Below are 25,959 nucleotides of genomic sequence, written 5' to 3'. Positions count from 1 at the left end.
ACACACACACACACCCCACACACACACACCCCACACCCCACACACACACACACCCCACACACACACATCCCACACACACACACCACATACACACACCACACACACACACACTCACCACACACACACTCACCACACACACACATACTCACTCACTACAAACAAACATACCCCACACATATAACCCCACACACATATACTTACTCCACACACACTCTCTCTCCACCCCGCTTCCCCCACCACCCCTCCCCCCACTCCACTTCCCAAACCCCTCTCCTTTTCTCTCTCTCTCTCTCCTTCTCTCTTGCCTGGAACTCAACTGAGGATATAGTTAAACCCAGCTGTGATGTCTCACACAGTCGACCAGTCTTTTGGTCTCCTTATCTGAGGGATATATTGGTTGTGGAAAAATTGCCACAGAGATTCACCAGACTGATTTCTGGGAGAGCAGGACTGCCCTAGCAAGACTCGGTCGGTTAGGGCAATGTCCATTGGTGTTTAGAAAAATGAGGGGAATCTCATTGAAACCTACAACATTCGAACAGGACGAGGGTAAACACAGGATGGATGTTCCCAATGACGAAGGGGTCCAGACCCAGCGGGGTCACGGTCTAAGGGATCAGGTTACGCCATTTCAGGGTGAGATGGAGAGAAACATCTCCATCCAGAGAGTGGGGGATCCTGTGGAATTCTCTGCCACAGAAAGCAGTTGAGCCCAAAACTTTGCATGTTTTCTAAAAGGCACCAGACAGAGATCTCAGGGGCAAAGGGATCAATGGGAATGGGGAAGAAAGCAGGAAGAGCAAACTGAGTTGGATGAGTTGGGCGGCACGGTGGCACAGTTGTTCGCACTGCTGCCTCACAGCGCCAGAGACCGGGTTCAATTCCCGCCTCAGCCGACTCTCTGTGTGGAGTTTGCACATTCTCCCCGTGTCTGCGTGGGTTTCCTCCGGGTGCTCCGGTTTCCTCCCACAGTCCAAAGATGTGCAGGTCAGGTGAATTGGCCATGCTAAATTGCCCGTAGTTTTAGGTAAGGGGTAGATGTAGGGGTATGGGTGGGTTGCGCTTTGGCGGGTCGGTGTGGACTTGTTGGGCCGAAGGGCCTGTTTCCACACTGTAAGTAATCTAATCTAATCTAATCAAAAACAGCCACAATCCTATAGAATTGGGGAACAGTACCGAAGGGTCGAATAGCCTACTACTATTCTATTTTTGATGTTCTTGTGTATGTTGAAGAAAGAGATTGAAAAATATTTACACAGCAAAGACATGAAGGAGTATGGAGAGAAGGCAGGAATATCTCAATGCCATTGAGGATCAGCCACAGTTGTGTTGAATGCCAGAGCAGCCTGGAATGTTCTGGTTTTCTGTGTTTCTACGTAGAGAGAGAGATTGAAAACTATTTAGAAGGTAAAAGGATCAAGGGGTGTGGAGAGGACGTGGGATTGTGGCACGAGTGAGCCCAGTGCCCTACTCTCCCTCCTGTTTTCTGTGCTGACCAATGAAGAACAGGCAGTGGACGGGAGGTGGGGACACTGGGGTTCTCTGGAGCTCGGAGTCAGAGAGGGAGACCGGAATGAAACCCGTCTTGCGTTAAGCTGGAAGGCGTCAGAGGGTGAGGAAGGTTACCTGCCTCGTCCTCAGCAAAGGAGATGATGTACTGGTAGTAGTTATTGATGAGTTTGGGAAAATTACACACTTCCCCACGCCCCATGCAGATCTCCTGGTAACTCCAGCGGCCAGAGTGGGTCTCCTCCTTCAGAGACATGAGGCGCCTGTAAGACAACATGAAACATGGAGACGGGGTCCTGACTAAGAGACAGAGGACGCTGAAAGCACGGAGCGATGACAGGTGGGAGCGGGAGATTCAAGGAGTGAGGGAGTGGAAATCCGACTGAGAATTATATGCATACGCTGAAGAGCCAAGGTCTTTTCCCCAGGGTAGGGGAGTCCAAAACTAGAGGGCATAGGTTTAAGGTGAGAGAGGAACAATTTAAAAGGGGCCTAAGGGGCAACTTTTTCACACAGAGGGTGGTGCGTGTATGGAATGAGCTGCCAGAGGAAGTGGTGGAGGCTGGTACAATTACAACATTTAAAAGGCATCTGGATGGGTATATGAATAGGAAGGGTTTGGAGGGATATGGGCCGGGTGCTGGCAGGTGGGACTAAATGATCTCAGAATAACTGGTCGGCATGGACGGGTTGGGCCGAAGGGTCTGTTTCTGTGCTGTACATCTCTATGACTCTATCCCTGAGCAGGCTGCGACTCAGTGGTTAGCACTACTGCCTCACAGGGACCCAGGTTTGATTCCTCCCTTGGGTGACTGTCGGCGTGGGAGTTTGTCTGTGTGGGGTTGCTCTGGTTTCCTCCCACAGTCTAAAGATGTGACTGTTAGGGTGGATCGACCATGGGAAATTGCCCCATAGTGTGCAGGGTAGGTGGGTTTGCTACAGGGTCAGAGAATGGGGGGGATGGGTCTGGGTGGGGTGCTCTTTGGAGGGCTGGTGTGGACTTGTTGGGCTGAATGGCCTGTTTCCAGACTATAGGGATTCCATGGATTTGAAAATATCTCTTAACAACAAACAGGAAATTTTGTAACTTTATGGTCTAGGAGACCCATGTTCCTTTCATAGATGTCCCGTCTCTTGTAGCTTAGTGTCAACTTCAGTGTGATAACTGTCCCTCAGAGTTATGGCGTTATGTCAATGCAAGTGACTTTGTCTGCAAACAATCATGCAAGGACTGTTAAAACAAAGCTATTTGGACAATAAAGACTGTTTACAGATCATGAGAGATATGTGGACATACGTGACTTGTAGGATTAATGCAGAAGGCTGGGGAAACCAGGTCATTTTAGACAGGGATGTGTCTGTGTGGGTTTCCTCCGACAATCCAAAGATGTGCAGGTCAGGGTGAATTGGCCATGCTAAATTGCCAGTGGTGTTCAGGGATGTGTAGGTTAGTTGCATTAATTGGGGTGAATATAGAGTAATAGGGGAATGGGTCTGGGTGGGTTACTTTTCGGAGGGTCGGTGTGGACTTGTTAGGCTGAAGGGCCTGCTTCCACACTGTAGAGTCTCTATGATGGGTAAGGGGATTGAGGGGTATGGGGAGAAGGCAGGACAATGGGATTGAGAAACACATCAGGTGAAAGTGAGGACTGCAGATGCTGGAGATTAGGATCGAGAGTGTGTTGCTGGAAAAGCACAGCAGGTCAGGCAGCATCCGAGGAGCAGGCGAATCGACATTTCGGGCAGAAGCCCGTCATCAGGAATGGGGCTGGGAACCTCAGGGGGTGGAGAGATAAACGGGAGGGGGGTGAGGCTAGAGGGAAGGTAGCTGAGATTGCAATAGCTGGATGGAGATGGGGAATGAAGGTGATAAGTCAGAGAGGAGGGTGCAGCGGATAGGTGGGAAGGGAGATTGACAGGTGGGACAGGTCATGAGGACAGGGCTGAGCTGGAAGTTTGGAACTGGGGTAAGGTGGGGGGAGGGGAAATGAGGAAACTGGTGAAGTCCACATTGATGCCCTGGACAAACAGGGGAGCAAATGCAATGGGCCAAATGTTTAGATCAGAGTGGTGCTGGAAAAGCACAGCAGGTCAGGCATCATCCAAGGAGCAGGAAAATCGACATTTCGGGCATAAGCCCTTCATCAGGAATGAGGCAGGGAGTCTCCAGGGTGGGGAGATAAATGGGAGGGGGGTGGGGCTGGGGAGAAGGTAACAAAGAGGACAATGGGTGAGTGGGGGAGGGGATGAAGGTGATAGGTCAGAGAGGAGGGTGGAGTGGATAGGTGGGAAGGAAGATAGGCAGGTAGGACAGGTCATGGGGATGGTGCTGAGCTGGAAGGTTGGAGCTGGGGTGAGGTGGGGGAAGGGGAAATGAGGAAGCTGTTGAAGTCCACATTGATGCCCTGGGGTTGAAGTATTCCGAGGCGGAAGATGAGGCGTTCTTCCTCCAGGCGTCGGGTGGTGAGGGAACGGAGGAGGGACCTGCTATACTTTCCCAGCACCACTTTAATCTAAACTCTGGTTTCCAACATCTGCAGTCCTCACTTCTGCCAATGGGCCAAATGGCCTAACTCTGCTCCTATGCTCTATGGTCTGACGCAGCGTTCCATCTGGAGAGGTCATGGAATCACACGTCATATCGTGTGTTAAGTGGCAGTTATTGACGGACAGTAGTTTAAAACGGGTCACCCTGAAAGAGAATGGCACCTCATGACCGTTTTGTTACCTCCGAGGTTGTCCTGTTGAGAACCTACCCGCTCATGAAATCTGCGAAGATGTAGAGTCCGTTCAGATTGGGCATCTCGCAGCCTCTGTAGACATAGCCGCCGATTACTGACCGGCCCAATCTGTGGGGATACGCGAAGATTGGCAGGACATCATCTGCAACACAGCCAAGGGAGAACGGTCAAGACAGCATTATCCAGTCCCTCCATATTTTAAGAAGGACTTACTCGAGGAGAGGTAGACCAAAGATTTACTCGGTTGGTCCCTGAGCTGACAGGATTGTCTGTATGATGTGAGGCTGAGGAGTCTTTATTTCGGAGAATGAGAGGGAGATTCTAAAAGGAGCTTGGCACACCAGACCTTGTGAGATTGTTTCCCCTGCAGTCTGAACCCCAGAGGTGGGGGGTGGGTTGGGGCGGGGGTTACAGTCTCAGGATCAAGGGACGATCATTTAGGCTTGCAATGGAGGGACCTCCCTTCGGAATTCTCTGACCCCAGATGACCGGGGAGATCCCAGCCCACTGCAGGTGATTCAGGCAGACAGGTCCTAGGCCTCAGGGAGGCAAGTGAAAGGGAAATGGGGAGAAGGCAGAAACCAGGTGCTTTTCCATTCCTTCACCAGGGCTGGGTGTCACTGGTGAGGCCAACATTTATTGCCCATCACCCAAGATGGTATTGCACGGTGGAACAGGCTCAAAGGGGCAGAATGGCCTACTCCTGCCTACACAGGCCCAAGCCTAAACATCCTGACTACCATGTAGAACATTACAGAGCAGTACAGGCCCTTCGGCCCTCGATATTGCACCAACCTGTGAAACCAATCTGAAGCCCATCTAACCTACACTCTTCTATTTTCCAAGTCTATCCGAAAGTCGAGTGTTCCTGTGAAACCTTCCGTAAGCCGAAATAGTGTAAAGCAAAGAAGCGCTAATTTATGTGGGAAAATTTTCACCTTTCTTCATAAAAGCAAAAATCCTCTTCAGATTCCTTTTGGTTACCAAAAACAGGTACAAATGTAGGTCTTTCGTAAAAATGAAGTGGCGTAAAGCGAACTTTTGAAAAGTAGGGGTTACCTGTACTAGGCCAGTCCAGTCACATGACCACTGCGCAGCTGACATATTCATGTCTCTTCAGAACCTCATCCAATGAACCTTGGACCCCATTGGAACTCAACACCCTTACCCCACCAAGAGTCTCAGATCTCTCTCTCTTCATGGATGTTGTTTAACCCCCTGAGTGTCCCCCAGCATTGTCTTTATTTTTAGTCTCAATATGGTGGCTCAGTGGTTACCACTGCTGCCTCACAGCACCAGGGGCCCAGGTTCGATTCCTGCCTTGGACGACTGTCTGTGTGGAGTTTGCACATTCTCCCAGTGTCTGTGTGAGTTTCCTCCCACAGTCAAAAGATATGCAGGTTAGGGTGAATTGACCGTGCTAAATTGCCCCGTAGTGTTAGGCGCATTAGTCAGAGTGAAATGGGTCTGGGTGGGTTACTCTTCGGAGGGTCGGTGTGGACTTGTTGGGCCGAAGGGCCTGTTTCCACACTGTAGGGAATCTAATCTAATGTTGAATGTCAAGATGGTGGTCAGGAAAGACACAAAGCAAAGAAAGTGAGGTGCAGGATACTTGACATTGGTTTTCCGTATTTGCTTAGCTCCCCTGAGTCTCAAAGATTGTGGGGTTCCTGGAGAATGGTTACAGGGCGGGGGGGGGGGGGGCAAAGTCTCATAGGCTGGTGCCATAGTGACTGGTTGTCTGTCCTGGGTACCACCAATCGTGAGACTCACAAGAGTAGACCATTCAGCCCCAAACCCCGGCTCTGCCATTTGATAAGATTTGGTCGTGATCTCAACTCCACTGAGCATACACTCACTAAAGGTTGTTGTTGTCAAGGGATTGGACTTTCCACTATCAACAACTGAGACGTGACCCTAGTACAGGCTACCTGAGAGATGGGGTTTGATAGGACAGAGGTAGAGAGGATGCCTCCATTTGTGCGCAGAGCTCACTAGATCATGCGACCATAACATGTCGATGCAGAAATAGGCCATTTAGCCCATTGAGTCTGCCCTGCTACTCAATGAGATCATGGCTGACCTAATCATACTTGATTCCACTTTCCTGCCTTTTCCCCATGACGCTCGCTTCCCATTCGGACTATTTATGGACAGCCCTAATTATCAATGGTCACTGATAAATGGGAAGGCAGTGGTGTAGTGGTCATGTGACTGGACTGGCCTCGTACACTTTTCGAAAGTTTGCTTTACGCCACTTCACTTTAACGAAAGACCTACGTTTTCACTAGCCGAAACAAATCCAAAGAGGATTTTCCCTTTTCCAAAGAAAAAGGAGAAATCTTTCCCATGTAAATGAATGGTTCTTCACTTTACACCATTTCGGATTACGGAATCTTTCACAGGAACTCTCTACTTTTGGATACCTGTAAGCCAGAGCTGAGATTTGAATTCACTGAAAATTTGGAATAAAACTAATCTAATGGTGACCAAAGCCAATTGTCGGAAAAGTCTACTAATGCCCTTCAGGGAAGGAAATCTGCCATCCTTACCCGGTCTGGCCTACACGTGACTCCAGACTCACAGCCCTCTGGTCAATTAGGGAAATGTTGGCCTATTCCTAGATCCTGTGAACAAATAATTTTTAAAAGGTCCAATGGAAACTTCAGGAAAATATACTTTCCCAGGGAGCACTGACCACTGCACAAGGAAGGGTTGCCTGAGGGAGTGCAGCTGCATTTAAGGGGCAGCTAAGACACATGCACAAGGAACACAACAAGAGGATAGTGTCCCTGCCTCTAGGTCAGAAGCACCAAGTTCAAGTCTCATTCCATGTCCTTCCTTGCCAGAGGGACCGAGTTTAAAAGCAGGGAGGTTAGGCTGCAGCTGTACAGGGTGTTGGCGAGGCCACATCTGGAGTACTGTGTGCAGTTTTGGTCTCCTTACATGAGAAAGGATGTACTGGCACTGGAGGGGCTGCAGAGGAGGTTCACTAGGTTGGTTCCGGAATTGAAGGGGTTGGCTTTTGAGGAGAGACTGAATAGACTGGGATTATATTCACAGGAATTTAAAAGAATGGCGGGGGGCGGGGGGAATCTTATAGAAACATTAAATTATGAAGGGAATAGATAAAGTAGACATAGAGAGGATGTTTCCACTAGTGAGTGAAACTAGAACTAGGGGGCATAGTATCCGTGCGCATGAGTGAGTGCGTGAATGAATGTGTGAGTATGTGTGTGCACGAGGGAGTGTGTCAATGTGTTTACTATGGATGCGTGCATGTGAATGAGTGATTGCATATAACTGTCTGTGTATCCGTGTGCATGAGTGTGAGAGTGAGAGTGTGTGTGAGAGTGTGTGTGTGTGAGTGTGTGTATGTGTGTGTCTGTGTGAGAGTGAGTGTCTGAGTGAGTGTGTCTGTGTGTGTGTCTGAGTGAGTGTGTCTGTATGTGTGCCTGTGTGTGTGTCTGTGTGTGAGTGTGTGTGTGTGAGGGTGTGTGTGTCTGTGTGTGTGTGAGCGTGAGTGTGAGTGTGTCTGTGTGCGTGTGAGGGTCAGGGTGTGTGTGTGTGTGTCTGTGAGAGTGTGAGTGTGTGTGTGTGAGGGTGCGTGTGTGTGTGAGTGTGAGTGTGAGTGTGAGTCTGTGAGTGAGAGTGAGAGTGTGTGAGTGAGTGAGAGTGTGGATGGGTGAGTGTGTGTGTGAGTGTGTGTGTGTGAGTGTATGTGTATGAGTGTGTGAGTGTGTGAGCATGAGTGTGAGTGAGAGTGTGTGTGTGTCTGTGAGTGTGTGTGTATATGTGTGAGTGTGTGTGTGAGCGTGAGTGTGTGAGCGTGAGTGAGAGTGTGAGTGAGAGTGTGTGTGCGTGAGGGTATGTGTGTGAGGGTGTGTGTGTGAGGGTGTGTGTGTGAGTGTCTGTGTGTGTGAGGGTGTGTGTGTGTGAGGGTGTGTGTGTGAGCGTGAGGGTGTATGCGTGAGGATGTGTGCATGTGGGTGTGTGTGTGTGGGTGTGTGTGTGAGCGTATGAGTGTGAGTGTGTCTGTGTGTGTGAGGGTGTGTGTGAGGGTGTGTGTGTGTGAGGGTGTGTGTGTGAGGGTGTGTGTGTGAGCGTGAGGGTGTGTGTGGGTGTGTGTGTGGGTGTGTGTGAGGGTGTATGTGTGTGAGGGTGTATGTGTGTGAGGGTGTATGTGTGAGTGTGAGTGTGTCTGTGTGTGTGTGAGGGTCGGGGTGAGTGTGTGTGTGTTTGAGAGTGTGAGTGTGTGTGTCTGAGTGTGAGTGTGAGTGAGTGAGTGTGAGGGTGTGTGAGGGTGTGTGTGAGTGAGAGTGTGTGTGTCTGTGAGTGTGTGCCTGTGTGTGTGTGTGTGTGTGTGTGTGTGTGTGTGTGAGAGTGAGTGTGTGGTCTCCGGCACGGCTGATTGGTTGCCTGGCTCTGGTGCCAGCTGACCCTGACAGGTTCAGGAATGGCACTGACTGAGAGACGAGTTGGTGCACAGCTTCTTGTCGTAGCAGGAGAAACCCTCCTTCGCCCTCCAGCCGTAGTTGGCCCCTCTCTGGATGATGTCCACCTCCTCGAACTTGTTCTGGCCAACATCGCCGCAGAACAGGCGCCCCCTCCCTGCTCCGGTTTCTGAGTCGCCCCGATCCACTGAGCACCTCCACATGTTCCTTACTCCATAGGCGTAGACCTCGGGGTGCGCGGACCTCTCCCTCACAAACGGATTGTCCACCGGGATCCGGTACGGGGGTCCATTATCATTGTGGTTCACATCGATACGCAGCACCTTCCCCAACAGGGACGATCTGGGGTTAGAGAGGGGATGGGGAAGTGGGGGGGGGGGGGGGAAACGGGGAGAGGGGGATACGTGGAGGGGGTGGGGAGATAGGGGTGGGGTGTGGGGAAAGGGAGATACAAGGGCAGTGGGGAAAAAGCGATGAGCAGAAACACATCAGGACACCAACTGGTTTGAATCATCCAAGTTTTGCCCGACATCGTCTGACTGAGACAAGATGGTCTTGGGGGTAGCACATTCCTTGGGATTCTGGGTTTACACAGACCAAGGGACCCAGGAGAGAGAGAGAGAGAGAGAGTGAGAGAGTGAGTGTGTGTGTGACACAAGAGTGCATCCATATGTGTGTACTAGTGAGTGTGAATGCACGTGAGAGTAATTGTGACACTGTGTAACAGTATCAGTGTGCGCACACGTGTGAGTCTGTAAATGAATGTGTGTATGAATGTGACTCTGTGTAAGAGTGTGCGTGCGTGAATGTGAGTGTGTGTAAATGAAAGTGTGTGTTTGTGTGAAGGTAAGCGTATAAGAGTGTATCTGTGTGTGTGCAGGTGAGCGTGTGAATGAGACTGTAAGAGAATGGGTGTGTATGTGTAAGTGAGTCTGTGAATGAGTGTGTGAATGTGACTGTGTAAGAGTGTGTGTGTGTGTGTGAATGAGTGAGTGTGTGAATCTGACTCTGTGCAATAGTGTGAGTGTGCGTGTAATGCGTGTGTGTGTATGAGGGGATGCCTGCAGCATTGATCTATAAAGGTGGTTGGAAGTATTGAAAGAGTGGTTAAGAAAAGACAGAGAAAGAGTATCAAGTAAACAGCAAGGAAGTGACCCAGAACCTTTATAAAGGTTAGGCCCCTAACCGTAGTAATCCTGGGCACTGCACTTCAGGGAGACTGTGAGGCTCCTCAAGAGGGGACGGAGGGAGATTTACCCAAACGGTTCCTGGGCTGAGGGATTTTAGTGGCAAGGTCAAAGGTCAGAGAAGCTGGGGTCAGTCTCCTCAGAGATTGAGGAGAGCTGTGATCGAGGTGGCCATGGTAATGACAGGTTAAAATAGGTTAGGCAAACGTGAACTGTTCAAATAAACGCAAAACACAGCACACACTGGAAATCCGAGACAAACACAGAGAACGCTGGAGAAACTCAGCAAGTCTGTGGAGAGAGCGGGAAAAGCAGAGTTAACGTTTCGAGTCCAGTCTGACTCCTTTTCAGAACTGAACTGAAATCTGAAAAGAATCTAAAAATAAAACCTGAACAAGCAATCTCCAGAAGAAAGCTCTCTTAAAAAACACTATCCATCTATAAAGGTCGAGAGCATGTTTAGTAAGGTCTCTTGACACCAGGAAATGACTGAGAAAATATTTCAGACAGAGGAAGACAATGTGAGAAGATACAGAAAGTTCAGGAAGATCCATTCTGTGTGAACTTTGAGAGACTAAGTTTAATTTATTGTAATATTAATTGGATTTCGAAGTGGGACCTGTGTTATTGAAACAACATCTTCTCAGATTCTTGTTTTATTCAGGAATAGAGATAAATTACTCAGAGTGGTTCTGTTAATTTGTTCATTATTGGAACTGGATAAATAAATTGTTACTTGTTACTTATAAAGTGAGCATCAGGACTTTTACCTCATTTAACCTCTCCTTTATAATAAATTGGGGGTAAGGGGTAGGCTATACCCCTTTGAGAGTGTGGTGCTGGAAAAGCACAGCTGGTCAGGCAACATCCGTGGAACAGGAGAATCAATGTTTCAGGCATAAACTCTTCATCAGGAATGATGTTTCATGGGGACAGTGTAGAGGAAGCTTTACACTGTATCTAACCCTGTGATGTCCCTGTCCTGGGAGTGTTTGACGGGCACAGTGTAGAGGGAGCTTTACTCTGTATCTAACCCCGTGCTGTCCCTGTCCTGGGAGTGTTTGGTGGGCACAGTGTAGAGGCAGCTTTACTCTGTATCTAACCTCGTGCTGGCCCTGTCCTGGGAGTGTTTGATGGGGGACAGTGTAGAGGGATCTTTACTCTGTATCTAACCCCGTGCTGTCCCTGTCCTGGGAGTGTTTGATGGGCACAGTGTAGAGGCAGCTTTACTCTGTATCTAACCCTGTGCTGTCCCTGTCCTGGGAGTGTTTGATGGGGGACAGTGTAGAGGGAGCTTTATTCTGTGTCTAACCCCGTGCTGTCCCCGTCCTGGGAGTGTTTGATGGGGACAGTGTAGAGGCAGCTTTACTCTGTATGTAACCCCATGCTGTCCCTGTCCTGGGAGTGTTTGATGGGGACAGTGTAGAGGCAGCTTTACTCTGTATCTAACCCCGTGCTGTCCCTGTCCTGGGAGTGTTTGATGGGGGACAGTGTAGAGGAAGCTTTACTCTGTACCGAAACCCGTGCTGTCCCTGTCCTGGGAGTGTTTGATGGGGGACAGTGTAGAGGCAGCTTTACTCTGTATCTAACCCTGTGCTGCCCCTGTCCTGGGAGTGTTTGATGGGGGACAGTGTAGAGGGAGCTTTATTCTGTATTTAACCTCATGCTGTCCCTGTCCTGGGAGTGTTTGATGGGGACAGTGTAGCTTTATTCTGTATTTAACCTCATGCTGTCCCTGTCCTATCCTCTACACGACTGTGTAGAGGAATCTTTACACAGAATCTAACCCTGTAGCGTTTCTTGGTTGAAACGTGTGGTACTGGAAAAGCACAGTCGGTCAGGCAGCAGCCGAGGAGCAGGAGAATTGATTTATTGGGCATGAGTCCTTCATCAGGAAGGGCTTCTGTCCCGGGACCGTGGAATGGAAGGAGATGGACAATTATTTAATTTGTGTCGTATTTAAAAATGATGGAACCCATGAGAAAGACCCAGGGAACGTGTGGAACGTTTGAAAAAAATAGCCCTGGTATATTTGGGACACGAACGTCAGGAGAATGCAAATAAAGAATAATACAAGCTCTTTCACGGTGGGCAATCTCAATGAATAGTGGGTATGTGTTGGCCCTGGCACCATTTTCCAGTGGCACTTCGCCCAGTTTTCTGGCACTGCAGTACGGGAAACTGAAAGTGTCTAGGACATTGAGGGCCTCATACTCGATCAACAATACAGGCCGTGCCAACTACAAGTTCCTGGGCAGACACAGAGCAAGCCTCTTGCCATTTCTTGTGGCTGTTAGGCCCAAACTAAGATAAATGTGTGAAGCAAATTAAACGGAAAGGAGCTAGAGGTTCTACCAACAACGCATGCCAACATGTCGTCAGCAGATGCGGAAGAGACATGCTGGGGGGTGTGGGGGGGTGAAAGGGGCGGGGGGGGGAAGGGGCTGTATGTGGGTAGAGGGGTGCTGTTCTTTGTGAAAACGAATGCAGCCAGACATGACGATGAATAGTTTTCATGGAGCCTGGGGCCTTTTCCAAACCAACTAGGCCTCATTGCCATGGCAACTGATAGGCCCTGGAGGTATGATGGATTGGGTTGGGGGGGGGGGGGGGGGGGGGGGGGGAGATGCCAGATTTATTGCGGCCTTTCTTCCACCTGCACCCAGAGACAGCCTCCCAAGAGGTTTCAGACTGTGAGTCAGCGAGGAAAGGAACAATTTATTTATCTTTCCACCACGCCGCAGAGTGTTTGCCAAGTACCTCACACAGCGGCCAGCTGAGAGACATTCCATTTGCAACCTGCAGCCTGACCCCTTCCATCAGCAGAGACAGAATCTCTCTTCACTCTGGCCCTCACCTCCACCTCTGCCACCACTTTAACACACTGGGAAAATCACTTGGAAATCTTTTAAAGGAGGTTTCAGCACCAAGGTGGGAAGTTTGGATAATTCGTTCCTTATTGGGAACTTAACCTAGAAACAGGAGGAGGCCATTCAACCCCGTACACCCACCTATATCTACTCAGGCAGGTTCACCAGCCTTAATATCAATCACAGCTTGGAATCAATCCCCGCTTGAGCAGTTTTCGAGAGAAAACTCCTGCCTCCCAGCTCCAGGCTTAGCCATGGGAAATGCAGAGTTACAGGAATGTGGGTGGGTCTGGGTGGGGTGCTCTTCGGAGGGTAGGTGTGGACTCGATGGGCCGATCTGCCTGCTTCCACACTGTAGGGGTTCCACGACTTACTGGGTGACCAAAGCAACGTTGGGGTTAAATGGAAATAAGATATTCCCGATTGTGATATGGGACTAGAGCATGGACCTAAGGTATTGCCTGAGGGGTGTATGTTCATTAAGCAGAACCCCAGTGTCAATGCTTCCCCCTTCCACCTCACTCAGTTCCAATCTAATCCCTAACAACAACTGCGGATGCTGGAAATCAGAAACAGAAATTGCTGGAAAAGCTCAGTAGGTCTGACAGCATCCGTGGAGAATAATCAGAGTTCACGTTTCGGGTCAAGTGACTCTGCCTCAGACGCGAATCTAAGCCTAATTGAATCCCTACCTCTCCCACACAGAATTCCATCCAGTTCCCCATGAATAGTAGCAACAGCCGAATTAAATTAAAGACAGATTTTGTTGCCAACTTTAATAGCCTCCCATCCCCCAGAGCCAGAAGGTGTCATAACCTGCCCCAAACACCATCTCTGGCAGGAGCCTAATGAAATGATCAAAGCCCCTAAATACGTTTATTGTTTGATGTTTGGTATTTAGAAGCAATTAAAGACTTTAATGACGAGACAGAGAGGGGGCCAGGCTCCAGCGCTCGCTAAAACAAAGCCCAGTAATGATCGAGGGGCACAATATTCCACACGGTTGCCCCAGAATTCAACACAGAAAAATATTTAAAACGATGGGACTCCTGATAACGGGAAGCATTGCTCGTCCCCAGGGAATTGAGAATCTGGGACACTCTCCTCCTGAAAAATACTGGAGCTCAACCTGAACTCAGCACTGTGATAGGTTTCTGATTGACAGGGATAGTGACTGGTAATGGTTGTAGAGGCCAGCCATAGTCTATTTTGGACAGTAGAATGGTTTAATGGGCTCGTCCTACTCCTTCAGTCTTGACTGTAATCCTTCAGCAGCAGAAAACTACGTTGTGGGTCACATGGTGTGACTTCAGTAGAGTTCACAAATCCGGGGATAACTAATATCGAATACGACAAGTTCCTGAGAATTAAATAATTTAATGTGAAGGAGGGGAAAAGTGAAGCTTTCAACAGACTCCAGGGAGGAACACTGTATTGAGGTTTCAGCAATCATACAGCAGCGTGCAGACATATACACCCACACACTCACACTCAAACACACACACTCACACTCAAACACACACACTCACTCACACTCAATCATGCGCGCACACTCTCTCTCACATATACTCTCACTCTCAACCATGCACACACACACTCAAGCACGCACACACACATTCACACACACAAACACACAAACACACGCACACACTCTCTTACATATACTCTCACTCTCAAACATGCACACACACACACACACTCGTTCACACACACACAAACTCATACACACACAAATGTTCTCTCTCACACACACTTTCTGTCATCTACACACATTCACTCACACACAAATATACATTTTATCACCCACTCACACTTTCCCTCACACTCACTCACACACACAGTCTCTCTCACATGCACATACACTTGCATCTACACGTACACTGTCTCCCACACACTCTCTTACACAAACATGCACAAAGCATACACACAAAAACACAGGCACTCTCACACTCACAGTTACAGAAACATGCACACACACTCACACTTGCTCATATACATGCACTCCTCCACACAATCACATTGTATTCCTCACACACACAGCCACAAACACAGACACACGGTCATGTGCTCTTTCACACACTTGCTCACACTCACACATACACAGCCAAACACACATGCTCATTCAATCTCTCACACGCACACTCAGAATCACACTCTCTCTACATCAGATACACACACACTGCAGATAAATGAATATTTACAAATGAGCGCACACACAAACTCTCACTATCACACACTCACATATACATGCACACCTACACAGTCACACACTCTCTCATACACACTCAAATACATGCTTACACTGACATGCGCACACAAAAACACTTTTTCACACAAGCACTCACATTCACATTTACACTATATATAAATACATACAAAAACAGTTTGATTGACTCACACACTCATATACACATCTTTTTGGTATCTCAGTCACACATGCACGCACACACACACATGCACACAATTACATATGTGCATATTTCCACACATATACATGTACAAACACTCTCTCACAAAAGAGATCAAACATGTGTACTGTTTCTCATACACATTCTCCCACTCACATACAGTCAAACTTACTTATTCTGTGCATTTCCAAACTTTCCAAATGAATCTCCAGCTCCCCCACCATCTCCCGTGAAAATATAAAGATATCCATCATTTCCAAACAGTAGCTGTCCTCCATTGTGATTGGAAGCTGGTTCCAGCACCTCCAAAATCACCCTGTCGAGGGAAAGATTCCATTAAAATCCAGTGGATTCAAACCACAGCAGATTAACTGTGAATGCAGGAAACAAACTGGATTTACTGCAGACTAAGTGTGTGTGTGTGTGTGTGTGTGTGTGTGTGTGTGTGTGTGCGTGCGCGCGCGTGTGTGTGTGTGTGTGTGTAAGTACGTGTACACATGTGTGCATGGGACTGTAGCCCAGAGAGAGTCTGTGTGTTTGTGTGTCTGTGTCTGTGCGTGAGTGTCTGCATATGTCCGTGTGTGTTTGTGTATGTGTGAGTTTGCGCGTGTTTGTGAGTGTCTGTGAGTGTGAGTGTGTGTGTGTGTGAGAGAGTGTGCGTGTGTGAGACTGTACCCCACTGAGACTCACTGTGTGTATGTGTGTATATGGGGGTGGCAGGGGTACAGTAACCCACTGCGAGAGAGTGTGTGAGCATGAGTGTGTACGTCTGTGTGAGTGTGTGTGTCTGTGAGTATGACTGAGATGGTGAGAGTGTGTGTGTGTGTTTGTGTGTGTGTGTGAGTCTGTGAGTGTGAGTCTGTGAGTGTGAGGGTGTGTGTGAGGGTGTGTGTGAGGGTGTGTGTGAGGGGGTGTGTGAGGGGGTGTGTGTGATCAACTTAAGGAAGAGATTGAGACAGTTGGGAAGTGGGGATTGTCTGTTTGGGGCAGGATGGCTGTGCGTTACTCTCTGGGCAGATGACCCTGTGTGTGGACCCCCTCTGAAGCACGTGCGCCCTCTGACCTTTCTGAGGTGTGGTCCAGTGCGTTCATGTTGCCAGGCAGCAGCTGGAACTCACTGATGCGGATCCTCTCAGCCTTCCTCGAGAAGATGGAGTAGTAGACGTAGACCTTGCCATTCCACCTGAAGCTGGGGTGAAAGGCCAGACCCAGGAAACCCCTCTCGTCGCCCAGCCAAGGTGAGGTCAGGACGGTCTCAGTCAAGTTGAGGAAGGGCTGGCTGACCTTGGAGCCGTTGGCCAGGTAGACCCAGACTAGGCCCAGCTGCTCGGCTACAAAGAGGCGGTGGGTTCCATCGCCAGCGTGCAGCATGGCCACGGGGTTCCTGAGCCGATTGGCTACTTCCTTCAGGCAGAGCTGGAGGCACCCCTCGGCGTCGGCCTGGACCCTCCCCAGGTTCGTCTGCAGCCGCTCACTGCTCAGGACGTTGGGGAAGCAGTAGTCAGGGTCCTGGAGCTCCAGGTAGCTGCAGAACTTGCCACGGTCCGTCTCCAGGTCCACCGTCCGCGTGTCCCCGGTGAGGAGGCTCAGGGTCGAACGGCAGCGCTTCCAGAACTCGGCACAGTAATCGCTGCAGAGCCCCGGCAAAACCCGCACCGGCGTGTCAGCGTCCTCCGCGTCGTAGAGGTGAGCCGCATATGGCGAGCATTTCTGAGCCAGAGACAGAGGAGGACACTGCATTTGTGTAGCGGCATGTACAACCACAACGCGTTCAATCGTGTTTCACCGCCAACGCATCAGAGCCAGTTTAAGTGTAAGAGGTCGGAGCAGAAGTGGGCTGTTCAGCCCATCGAGCCTGTTCCACCATTCAATGGGATCATGACTTGGTTTGAGAACCTTCAGTGCCTGCCTTTCCACTCAATTTCCCTTTCTCATGAAAAGTCTCTCTCTCTCAGCCTTGAATATCCTGATGCCCCGGCCTCGACAGTCCTCTGTGAGAAAGAACTCCACAGATTCCCTCCCCTCAGAGAGAAGATATTCCTCCCCATCTCTGTCTTCAATGGGTGACCCCTTACTCTGAGATGGTGCCCCTCTGGGCCTAGAGTCTCCCACACGAGGGGAAACACCCTCTCCACATCTCCCCCTGTCAAACCCCCTCAGAATCTTGTACACCTCAATAAGGTCACCTCTCATTCTCCTAAACCCCAATCAGGACAGGTCCAACCTACTCATCCCCTCCTCAGGAACATTCTCCCCCCCCCACCCCCCAGGTTTCCCCAGGATCAGCTGAGTGAACCTTCCCTGGACTGCCTCCAGGATATCTTTCCTTTGATAAGGGAGACCAAAACTATTCACAACATTCCTGCTGTGGTCTGATTATTCACATTTCAACATTGAAAACATAAAGCTAATTTGCATGAAGCAAAACACACACGCAGATATCCACACACACATTCATCAACACACACATCAACATGCACATACACACACACACAATGTGCACACACATGCATCAACATTTGCACAGACATGTATGCATCAACATGCACACACACAAACACATGTACGGTTACACAGTGAGTGACCCTTACCCTGCTGAATAAACACTGACCCTATACGGTTACACAGTGAGTGACCCTTACCCTGCTGAATAAACCCTGACTGTACGGTTACACAGTGAGTGACCCTTACCCTGCTGAATAAACACTGACCCTATACGGTTACACAGTGAGTGACCCTTACCCTGCTGAATAAACCCTGACTCTGTACGGTTACACAGTGAGTGACCCTTACCCTGCTGAATAAACACTGACCCTATACGGTTACACAGTGAGTGACCCTTACCCTGCTGAATAAACACTGACTCTGTACGGTTACACAGTGAGTGACCCTTACCCTGCTGAATAAACCCTGACTCTGTACGGTTACACAGTGAGTGACCCTTACCCTGCTGCATAAACACTGACCCTATACGGTTAAACAGTGAGTGACCCTTACCCTGCTGAATAAACCCTGACTCTGTACGGTTACACAGTGAGTGACCCTTACCCTGCTGAATAAACACTGACCCTATACGGTTACACAGTGAGTGACCCTTACCCTGCTGAATAAACACTGACTCTGTACGGTTACACAGTGAGTGACCCTTACCCTGCTGAATAAACACTGACCCTATATGGTTACACAGTGAGTGACCCTTACCCTGCTGCATAAACACTGACCCTATACGGTTACACAGTGAGTGACCCTTACCCTGCTGAATAAACCCTGACTCTGTACGGTTACACAGTGAGTGACCCTTACCCTGCTGAATAAACACTGACTCTGTACGGTTACACAGTGAGTGACCCTTACCCTGCTGAATAAACCCTGACTCTGTACGGTTACACAGTGAGTGACCCTTACCCTGCTGAATAAACACTGACTCTGTACGGTTACACAGTGAGTGACCCTTACCCTGCTGAATAAACAGTGACTCTGTACAATTACACAGAGAGTGACCCTTACCCTGCTGAATAAACCCTGACTCTGTACAATTACACAGTGAGTGACCCTTGCCCTGCTGAATAAACACTGACTCTGTACGGTTACACAGTGAGTGACCCTTACCCTGCTGAATAAACCCTGACTCTGTACAATTACACAGTGAGTGACCCTTACCCTGCTGAATAAACCCTGACTCTGTACGGTTACACAGTGAGTGACCCTTACCCTGCTGAATAAACACTGACTCTGTACGGTTACACAGTGAGTGACCCTTACCCTGCTGAATAAACCCTGACTCTGTACGGTTACACAGTGAGTGACCCTTACCCTGCTGAATAAACACTGACCCTATACGGTTACACAGTGAGTGACCCTTACCCTGCTGAATAAACACTGACCCTGTACAATTACACAGAGAGTGACCCTTACCCTGCTGAATAAACCCTGACTCTGTACAATTACACAGTGAGTGACCCTTACCCTGCTGAATAAACCCTGACTCTGTACGGTTACACAGTGAGTGACCCTTACCCTGCTGAATAAACCCTGACCCTGTACGGTTACACAGTGAGTGACCCTTACCCTGCTGAATAAACACTGACTCTGTACGGTTACACAGTGAGTGACCCTTACCCTGCTGAATAAACCCTGACTCTGTACGGTTACACAGTGAGTGACCCTTACCCTGCTGAATAAACCCTGACTCTGTACGGTTACACAGTGAGTGACCCTTACCCTGCTGAATAAACCCTGACTCTGTACGGTTACACAGTGAGTGACCCTTACCCTGCTGAATAAACACTGACTCTGTACGGTTACACAGTGAGTGACCCTTACCCTGCTGAATAAACCCTGACTCTGTACGGTTACACAGTGAGTGACCCTTACCCTGCTGAATAAACACTGACCCTATACGGTTACACAGTGAGTGACCCTTACCCTGCTGAATAAACACTGACCCTGTACAATTACACAGAGAGTGACCCTTACCCTGCTGAATAAACCCTGACTCTGTACAATTACACAGTGAGTGACCCTTACCCTGCTGAATAAACCCTGACTCTGTACGGTTACACAGTGAGTGACCCTTACCCTGCTGAATAAACCCTGACCCTGTACGGTTACACAGTGAGTGACCCTTACCCTGCTGAATAAACACTGACTCTGTACGGTTACACAGTGAGTGACCCTTACCCTGCTGAATAAACCATGACTCTGTACAATTACACAGTGAGTGACCCTTGCCCTGCTGAATAAACACTGACTCTGTACGGTTACACAGTGAGTGACCCTTACCCTGCTGAATAAACCCTGACTCTGTACAGTTACATAGTGAGTGACCCTTACCCTGCTGAATAAACACTGACTCTGTACGGTTACACAGTGAGTGACCCTTACCCTGCTGAATAAACACTGACTCTGTACGGTTACACAGTGAGTGACCCTTACCCTGCTGAATAAACCCTGACTCTGTACGGTTACACAGTGAGTGACCCTTACCCTGCTGAATAAACCCTGACTCTGTACGGTTACACAGTGAGTGACCCTTACCCTGCTGAATAAACACTGACTCTGTACGGTTACACAGTGAGTGACCCTTACCCTGCTGAATAAACACTGACTCTGTACGGGTACACAGTGAGTGACCCTTACATTGCTGAATAAACACTGACCCTTTACGGTTACACAGTGAGTGACCCTTACCCTGCTGAATAAACACTGACCCTATACGGTTACACAGTGAGTGACCCTTACCCTGCTGAATAAACACTGACTCTGTACGGTTACACAGTGAGTGACCCTTACCCTGCTGAATAAACACTGACTCTGTACGGTTACATAGTGAGTGACCCTTACCCTGCTGAATAAACACTAACCCTATACGGTTACACAGTGAGTGACCCTTACCCTGCTGAATAAACACTGACTCTGTACGGTTACACAGTGAGTGACCCTTACCCTGCTGAATAAACACTGACTCTGTACGGTTACACAGTGAGTGACCCTTACCCTGCTGAATAAACCCTGACTCTGTACGGTTACATAGTGAGTGACCCTTACCCTGCTGAATAAACCCTGACTCTGTACGGTTACATAGTGAGTGACCCTTACCCTGCTGAATAAACACTGACTCTGTACGGTTACACAGTGAGTGACCCTTACCCTGCTGAATAAACACTGACTCTGTACGGTTACATAGTGAGTGACCCTTACCCTGCTGAATAAACACTGACTCTGTACGGTTACACAGTGAGTGACCCTTACCCTGCTGAATAAACACTGACTCTGTACGGTTACACAGTGAGTGACCCTTACCCTGCTGAATAAACACTGACTCTGTACGGTTACATAGTGAGTGACCCTTACCCTGCTGAATAAACACTGACTCTGTACGGTTACACAGTGAGTGACCCTTACCCTGCTGAATAAACACTGACTCTGTACGGTTACACAGTGAGTGACCCTTACCCTGCTGAATAAACACTGACTCTGTACGGTTACACAGTGAGTGACCCTTACCCTGCTGAATAAACACTGACTCTGTATGGTTACACAGTGAGTGACCCTTACCCTGCTGAATAAACCCTGACTCTGTACGGTTACACAGTGAGTGACCCTTACCCTGCTGAATAAACCCTGACTCTGTACAGTTACATAGTGAGTGACCCTTACCCTACTGAATAAACACTGACCCTGTAGGGTTACACAGGGAGTGACCCTTACCCTGCTGAATAAACACTGACTCTGTACGGTTACACAGTGAGTGACCCTTACCCTGCTGAATAAACACTGACTCTGTACGGTTACACAGTGAGTGACCCTTACCCTGCTGAATAAACACTGACTCTGTACGGTTACACAGTGAGTGACCCTTACCCTGCTGAATAAACACTGACCCTGTACAGTTACACAGTGAGTGACCCTTACCCTGCTGAATAAACACTGACTCTGTATGGTTACACAGTGAGTGACCCTTACCCTGCTGAATAAACACTGACTCTGTACGGTTACACAGTGAGTGACCCTTACCCTGCTGAATAAACCCTGACTCTGTACGGTTACACAGTGAGTGACCCTTACCCTGCTGAATAAACCCTGACTCTGTACGGTTACACAGTGAGTGACCCTTACCCTGCTGAATAAACACTGACTCTGTACGGTTACATAGTGAGTGACCCTTACCCTGCTGAATAAACACTGACCCTGTACGGTTACACAGTGAGTGACCCTTACCCTGCTGAATAAACCCTGACTCTGTACAGTTACATAGTGAGTGACCCTTACCCTGCTGAATAACCAGTGACATCTTACAATGATGATGCTTTTTGATGATCACCTAAGTGTTGTGGAGTTGAATGTTAATCTGTGTGACCTTTTTTGTGAGTACTGTGTTTGCTTCCCACTTTTGCGATTTTAAAAACGGTCTCTCAAGAGTTAATGATTTTTCTGGGAAAGTATGAATCATTTTCAAAGTGTTGAATGATGACTTTTTTTTCTTAAAACCCATCTCGAGCCCTCAAAAAATGCCTCCCTCACTCGCATGTGGCGAAACCTTATTACATTTTCCACTGGCCTTGGTGGGGGGAGGTGCGGGGAAGCAAGTTGAGTGGAGAAAGGACTGAGTCAGTGTCTACAGGAACCACTCTGATACAAACAACGTGTAGGACATATTGTGAAACTGAATAAAAGTGGAAAGGAATCCTGGTGAGGGAGATGGGGGGGGCAGGGGGAGTGGGGGGGGGGGGGGAGTGGAGTGGTCCATTCTACCACTCCATGGAACCACCTAACTCCACCTCCCCCTGGCTCCACATCCCTTAATACTTCCAGTTAAACTACCTGCCACTCGTGTAAACAAATAAGGTGGACTTGCATTTACGTAGCACCTGCAACTGCCACCACCAGATACTTCAAAGTGCCAGAGGAGCACTTTTTGAAGTATTGTGACGTGAAAAACACTCGGCACGTGCACAGCAAAATCCCAGAAACAGCACAGGAGGTACGCTATTTGGCCCGTTCAGTTTTCTCTGCGATTTGCCCACGTCAGAGCTCTGCAGCATTGCTCCCTGTTGGTTAAGGCAGTAAGGGGCCGAAAGGGTTAACTGAGATCACAAGATAAACCCTGCCCATCAGGGTACAATGAACTGATAGGAGACTTGTGTGGCAGTGTCCCTACCTTTGAGCCAGGGGAGCTGGGTTCAAATCCAGAGGTATGTCATAATGTCTCTGAACAGGAAAAGAATTAAAGGCACCCATGTTCAATAGTGAGTTTAAGTCGATTCAAATTGTTCTGGGGTCTCTACCATAATATGTACCCGAGGGTATTGACCTTATTGCCTGATTGCTAATCCAGAGATCCAGGTAATGTGCTGGGGTCCTGGGCTTGAATCCAACCACAGCAGATGATGGAATTTAAGTTCCCTTTAAAAAAAACTGGAATTAAGAATCTAATGATGATTGTGAATCATTGTCAGGAAAACCCATCAGGTTCCCTAATGTCCTTTAGGGAAGGACACTGCCATCCTTATCTGGTCTGGCCTACATGTGACTCTAGACCCACTGCAACCTCTGGGCAATTAGGGACGGGCAATATATAGAGCCATAGAGATGTACAGCACGGAAACAGACCCTTCGGTCCAACCCGTCCATGCCGACCAGATATCCCAACCCAATCTAGTCGCACCTGCCAGCACCCGGCCCATATCCCTCCAAACCCTTCCTATTCATATACCCATCCAAATGCCCTTTAAATGTTGTGATTGTACCAGCCTCCACCACATCCTCTGGCAGCTCATTCCATACCTGGTAATGAACTAATCCCCTGAATAAATAGAGTGCAGTGAGAGTAATGGGCAATTTACTCTTAAGCTGAGTCTTGAGTCTCCAAGAGATGGTTATTGAATATCATGCAATTAGCTAGTGAGAGGTGATGCTCTAGTGGTATGATTGCTGGACTCTTAATCCAGAGACTCTGAGGACCTGGGTTCAAATCCCACCATGGCAGACGGTGTGGAATTTAAATTCAATTTAAAAAATAACGAATTAAGAATCTAATGATGACTGTGAATCGATTGTCAGGAAAACCCATCTGGTTCACCAATGTCCTTTAGGGAAGGAAACTGCCATCCTTACCTGGTCTGGGCCTACACGTGACTCCAGACCCACAGCAATGGGGTTGACTCTTAACAGCCCCCTGGGCAATTAGGGATAAGCATTAAATGCTGGCTGGCCAGCGACACCCGCATCCCGTGAATGAATACCAAAAGAAAAATCCCAACTGCACGTAACAAATTAATTCCAAAATTCACAATCAATGGCTCCCCAATCCCAATTTCCTCCATTATAAGATTCCAAGCACAAAGCCTACCCCTGGACCTCCCCTCACCCTGAGACTGTTTCCCCACCTTCTCACCTGACACAGCAGCTCCTGGATGTACTTGCCACAGACCGAGACCCCCGGGGGGTGGAGGTAGCTGACAATGTGCTGGTATCTTCGGGCCAGGCTGGAGTCAGCCCTCGCATCACAACAACCGAAACTGGAGTAGGCCGTGCAGAATGCCAGGGGCTTGGTGGGTTTGAATGGCGGCTTGTAATCCAGGCACTGAGGGTGTGAAACGACCATCACCAACTGGACAGAAATACCCAGGAACAGGAGCAGCAGACTGTCCTTAAAGCAGCAATTCATTCCACCGACCAAGGTCATTGTGAACAGGAGGATCGAGGCTTAACCCCGTGTGGAGGGTGAAGACTTCTCCTCGATTAGTTACTGGTGTTTCTGTTTTCCCTCTCTTTCCTTCTATTTTTCTATCTTTGTTTCTGTCCCTCTCTTATCCTTTTCTCTATCCCTGTGTGGATCTTTCTTCCTCTCTCTTTGTTCCACTGTTTTCCCTCTTTCTTTCTCTCTGAATCCTTGATCTTTTACTGCCTCTATTCTTCCCCTATATCTTTCTCACGTTTCTCTTTCTCTCTCCTCTCTTTTTCGCGCTCTCACTTCTGTCTCTCTTTGTGTCCCTCTTCTCTCGTTCTCTGCTCCTGCATCTCTTCCCTGTCTCTCTCTCTCTCTGTCTCTCTCTCTGTTGCTCTCTCTCTCTCCTCCCCTTCTCTGTGTCTCTCTGTCACCCTTCTCTTTCTCTGCCCTTGCTTATCTCGCTCTCTCCTTTTCCCTGTCTCTCCCCTTGTTCCTCTGTCTGTTTCTCTCTCACTCACAACTCTCTCTTTCTCTCTGATATCTCTTCGTCCCTCTCTCTGTCTCAATCTCCCTCTATCTCCTTCTGTCTGTCGCTCTCCCTGTTTCTGTCTGTTGCTCTCCCTGTTTCTGTCTCACTCTCCTCTCTTTCCCCTCCCTCTCCTTCCTTCTGTTTATCTTCCTCTCTGACTGTCTCTCTCAGCCTCACTCTGCCATGTTTCTCTCTCTGCCTCTCTGTCTATCTTCCCTCTCTGTCTCTCTCACTCTCCTCTCTCTGTCTCACTTAGCCCTGTTTCTGTGTGTGTCTCTCTCTCCTCTCTCTGTCTCACTCTCTGTCTCTCTCCTCTCTCTGTCTCTCTCTCTCCCTGTCTCACTCTGCCCTGTTTCTCTCTTTTTCTCTGTCTCCTCTCTCTGTCTGTCTCTTGTCTCACTCTGCCCTGTTTCTGTGTGTCTCTCTCTCTTCTCTCTGTCTCACTCTTTGTCTCTCTCCTCTCTCTGTCTCACTCTCCTCTGTCTGTCTCTCTCTCCCTGTCTCACTCTGCCTTGTTTCTCTCTTTTTCTCTCTCTGTCTGTCTCTTCTCTGTCTCACTCTGCCCTGTTTCTCTCTCCTCTCTCAGTCTGTCTATTCCCTGTCTCTGCCTCAGTCTCTCTGTCTCTTTCCCTCTCTGTCTCACTCTGCCCTGTTTCTCTCTCTCTCTCTCTCTCTCTGCGTGTCTCTGTTGCTCTATAGGGCCAGAGGGGCTGTGTGCGTTGATCTTGTGCTGGGAGGAGGAGGGGTTTTTTACTGTCGACACGTGTCTTCAGTTTACTCGGGGTTTCGGCACTGAGTGTGGGAAAGGGACTGCACTCCTGTTTGGCAAGGAGCTGAGGATGTGAGACTGAGAGAGGACAAAGTGAAAGGGATAGTTGGGAGGAGTGGTGGGGGAATTGGGATCAATGCCAAACAAGCCAGGGAGAGAAAGAGAGAGAGTTAAGCTAAACAGAAAGAAAGAGGGGGATAAGCACAAAAAGAGAAATTTGTCAAGGGATTGAGGACAAGAAAAATAAACAATGGCAGTTGTGAATTTAATGAAAGGAATATATTTAATGATTTTACTTATGTACCAGCAGGAGGGTATGT

At 48.7% G+C, this 25,959-nt stretch overlaps 1 protein-coding gene across 2 annotated transcripts in view; it reads right to left on the bottom strand.

The window, feature by feature from the left end:
- Positions 1-25,575, bottom strand: part of LOC140454570 (HHIP-like protein 1) — a 45,162-nt gene extending 19,587 nt beyond the window's left edge. Inside the window, exons 1-6 of one of the 2 annotated variants that reach the window (XM_072549420.1) lie at positions 24,066-25,575; positions 16,233-16,879; positions 15,342-15,485; positions 8,718-9,046; positions 4,266-4,392; positions 1,627-1,772 (exon numbers count right to left, since the gene is read on the bottom strand). In XM_072549420.1, coding sequence (XP_072405521.1) covers positions 1,627-1,772; positions 4,266-4,392; positions 8,718-9,046; positions 15,342-15,485; positions 16,233-16,879; positions 24,066-24,356 — 1,684 coding nt within the window. In that variant the 5' untranslated portion in view covers positions 24,357-25,575. The remainder of the gene's footprint in view (positions 1-1,626; positions 1,773-4,265; positions 4,393-8,717; positions 9,047-15,341; positions 15,486-16,232; positions 16,880-24,065) is intronic. The other variant, XM_072549421.1, reaches the window with a different exon arrangement.
- Between the last annotated feature and the right edge of the window lie 384 nt (positions 25,576-25,959).

The sequence above is a fragment of the Chiloscyllium punctatum genome, chromosome 29, assembly GCF_047496795.1.
Source record: "Chiloscyllium punctatum isolate Juve2018m chromosome 29, sChiPun1.3, whole genome shotgun sequence".
Taxonomy (NCBI): Eukaryota; Metazoa; Chordata; class Chondrichthyes; order Orectolobiformes; family Hemiscylliidae; genus Chiloscyllium; species Chiloscyllium punctatum.
This window is presented reverse-complemented; position numbering and strand designations above follow the sequence as displayed.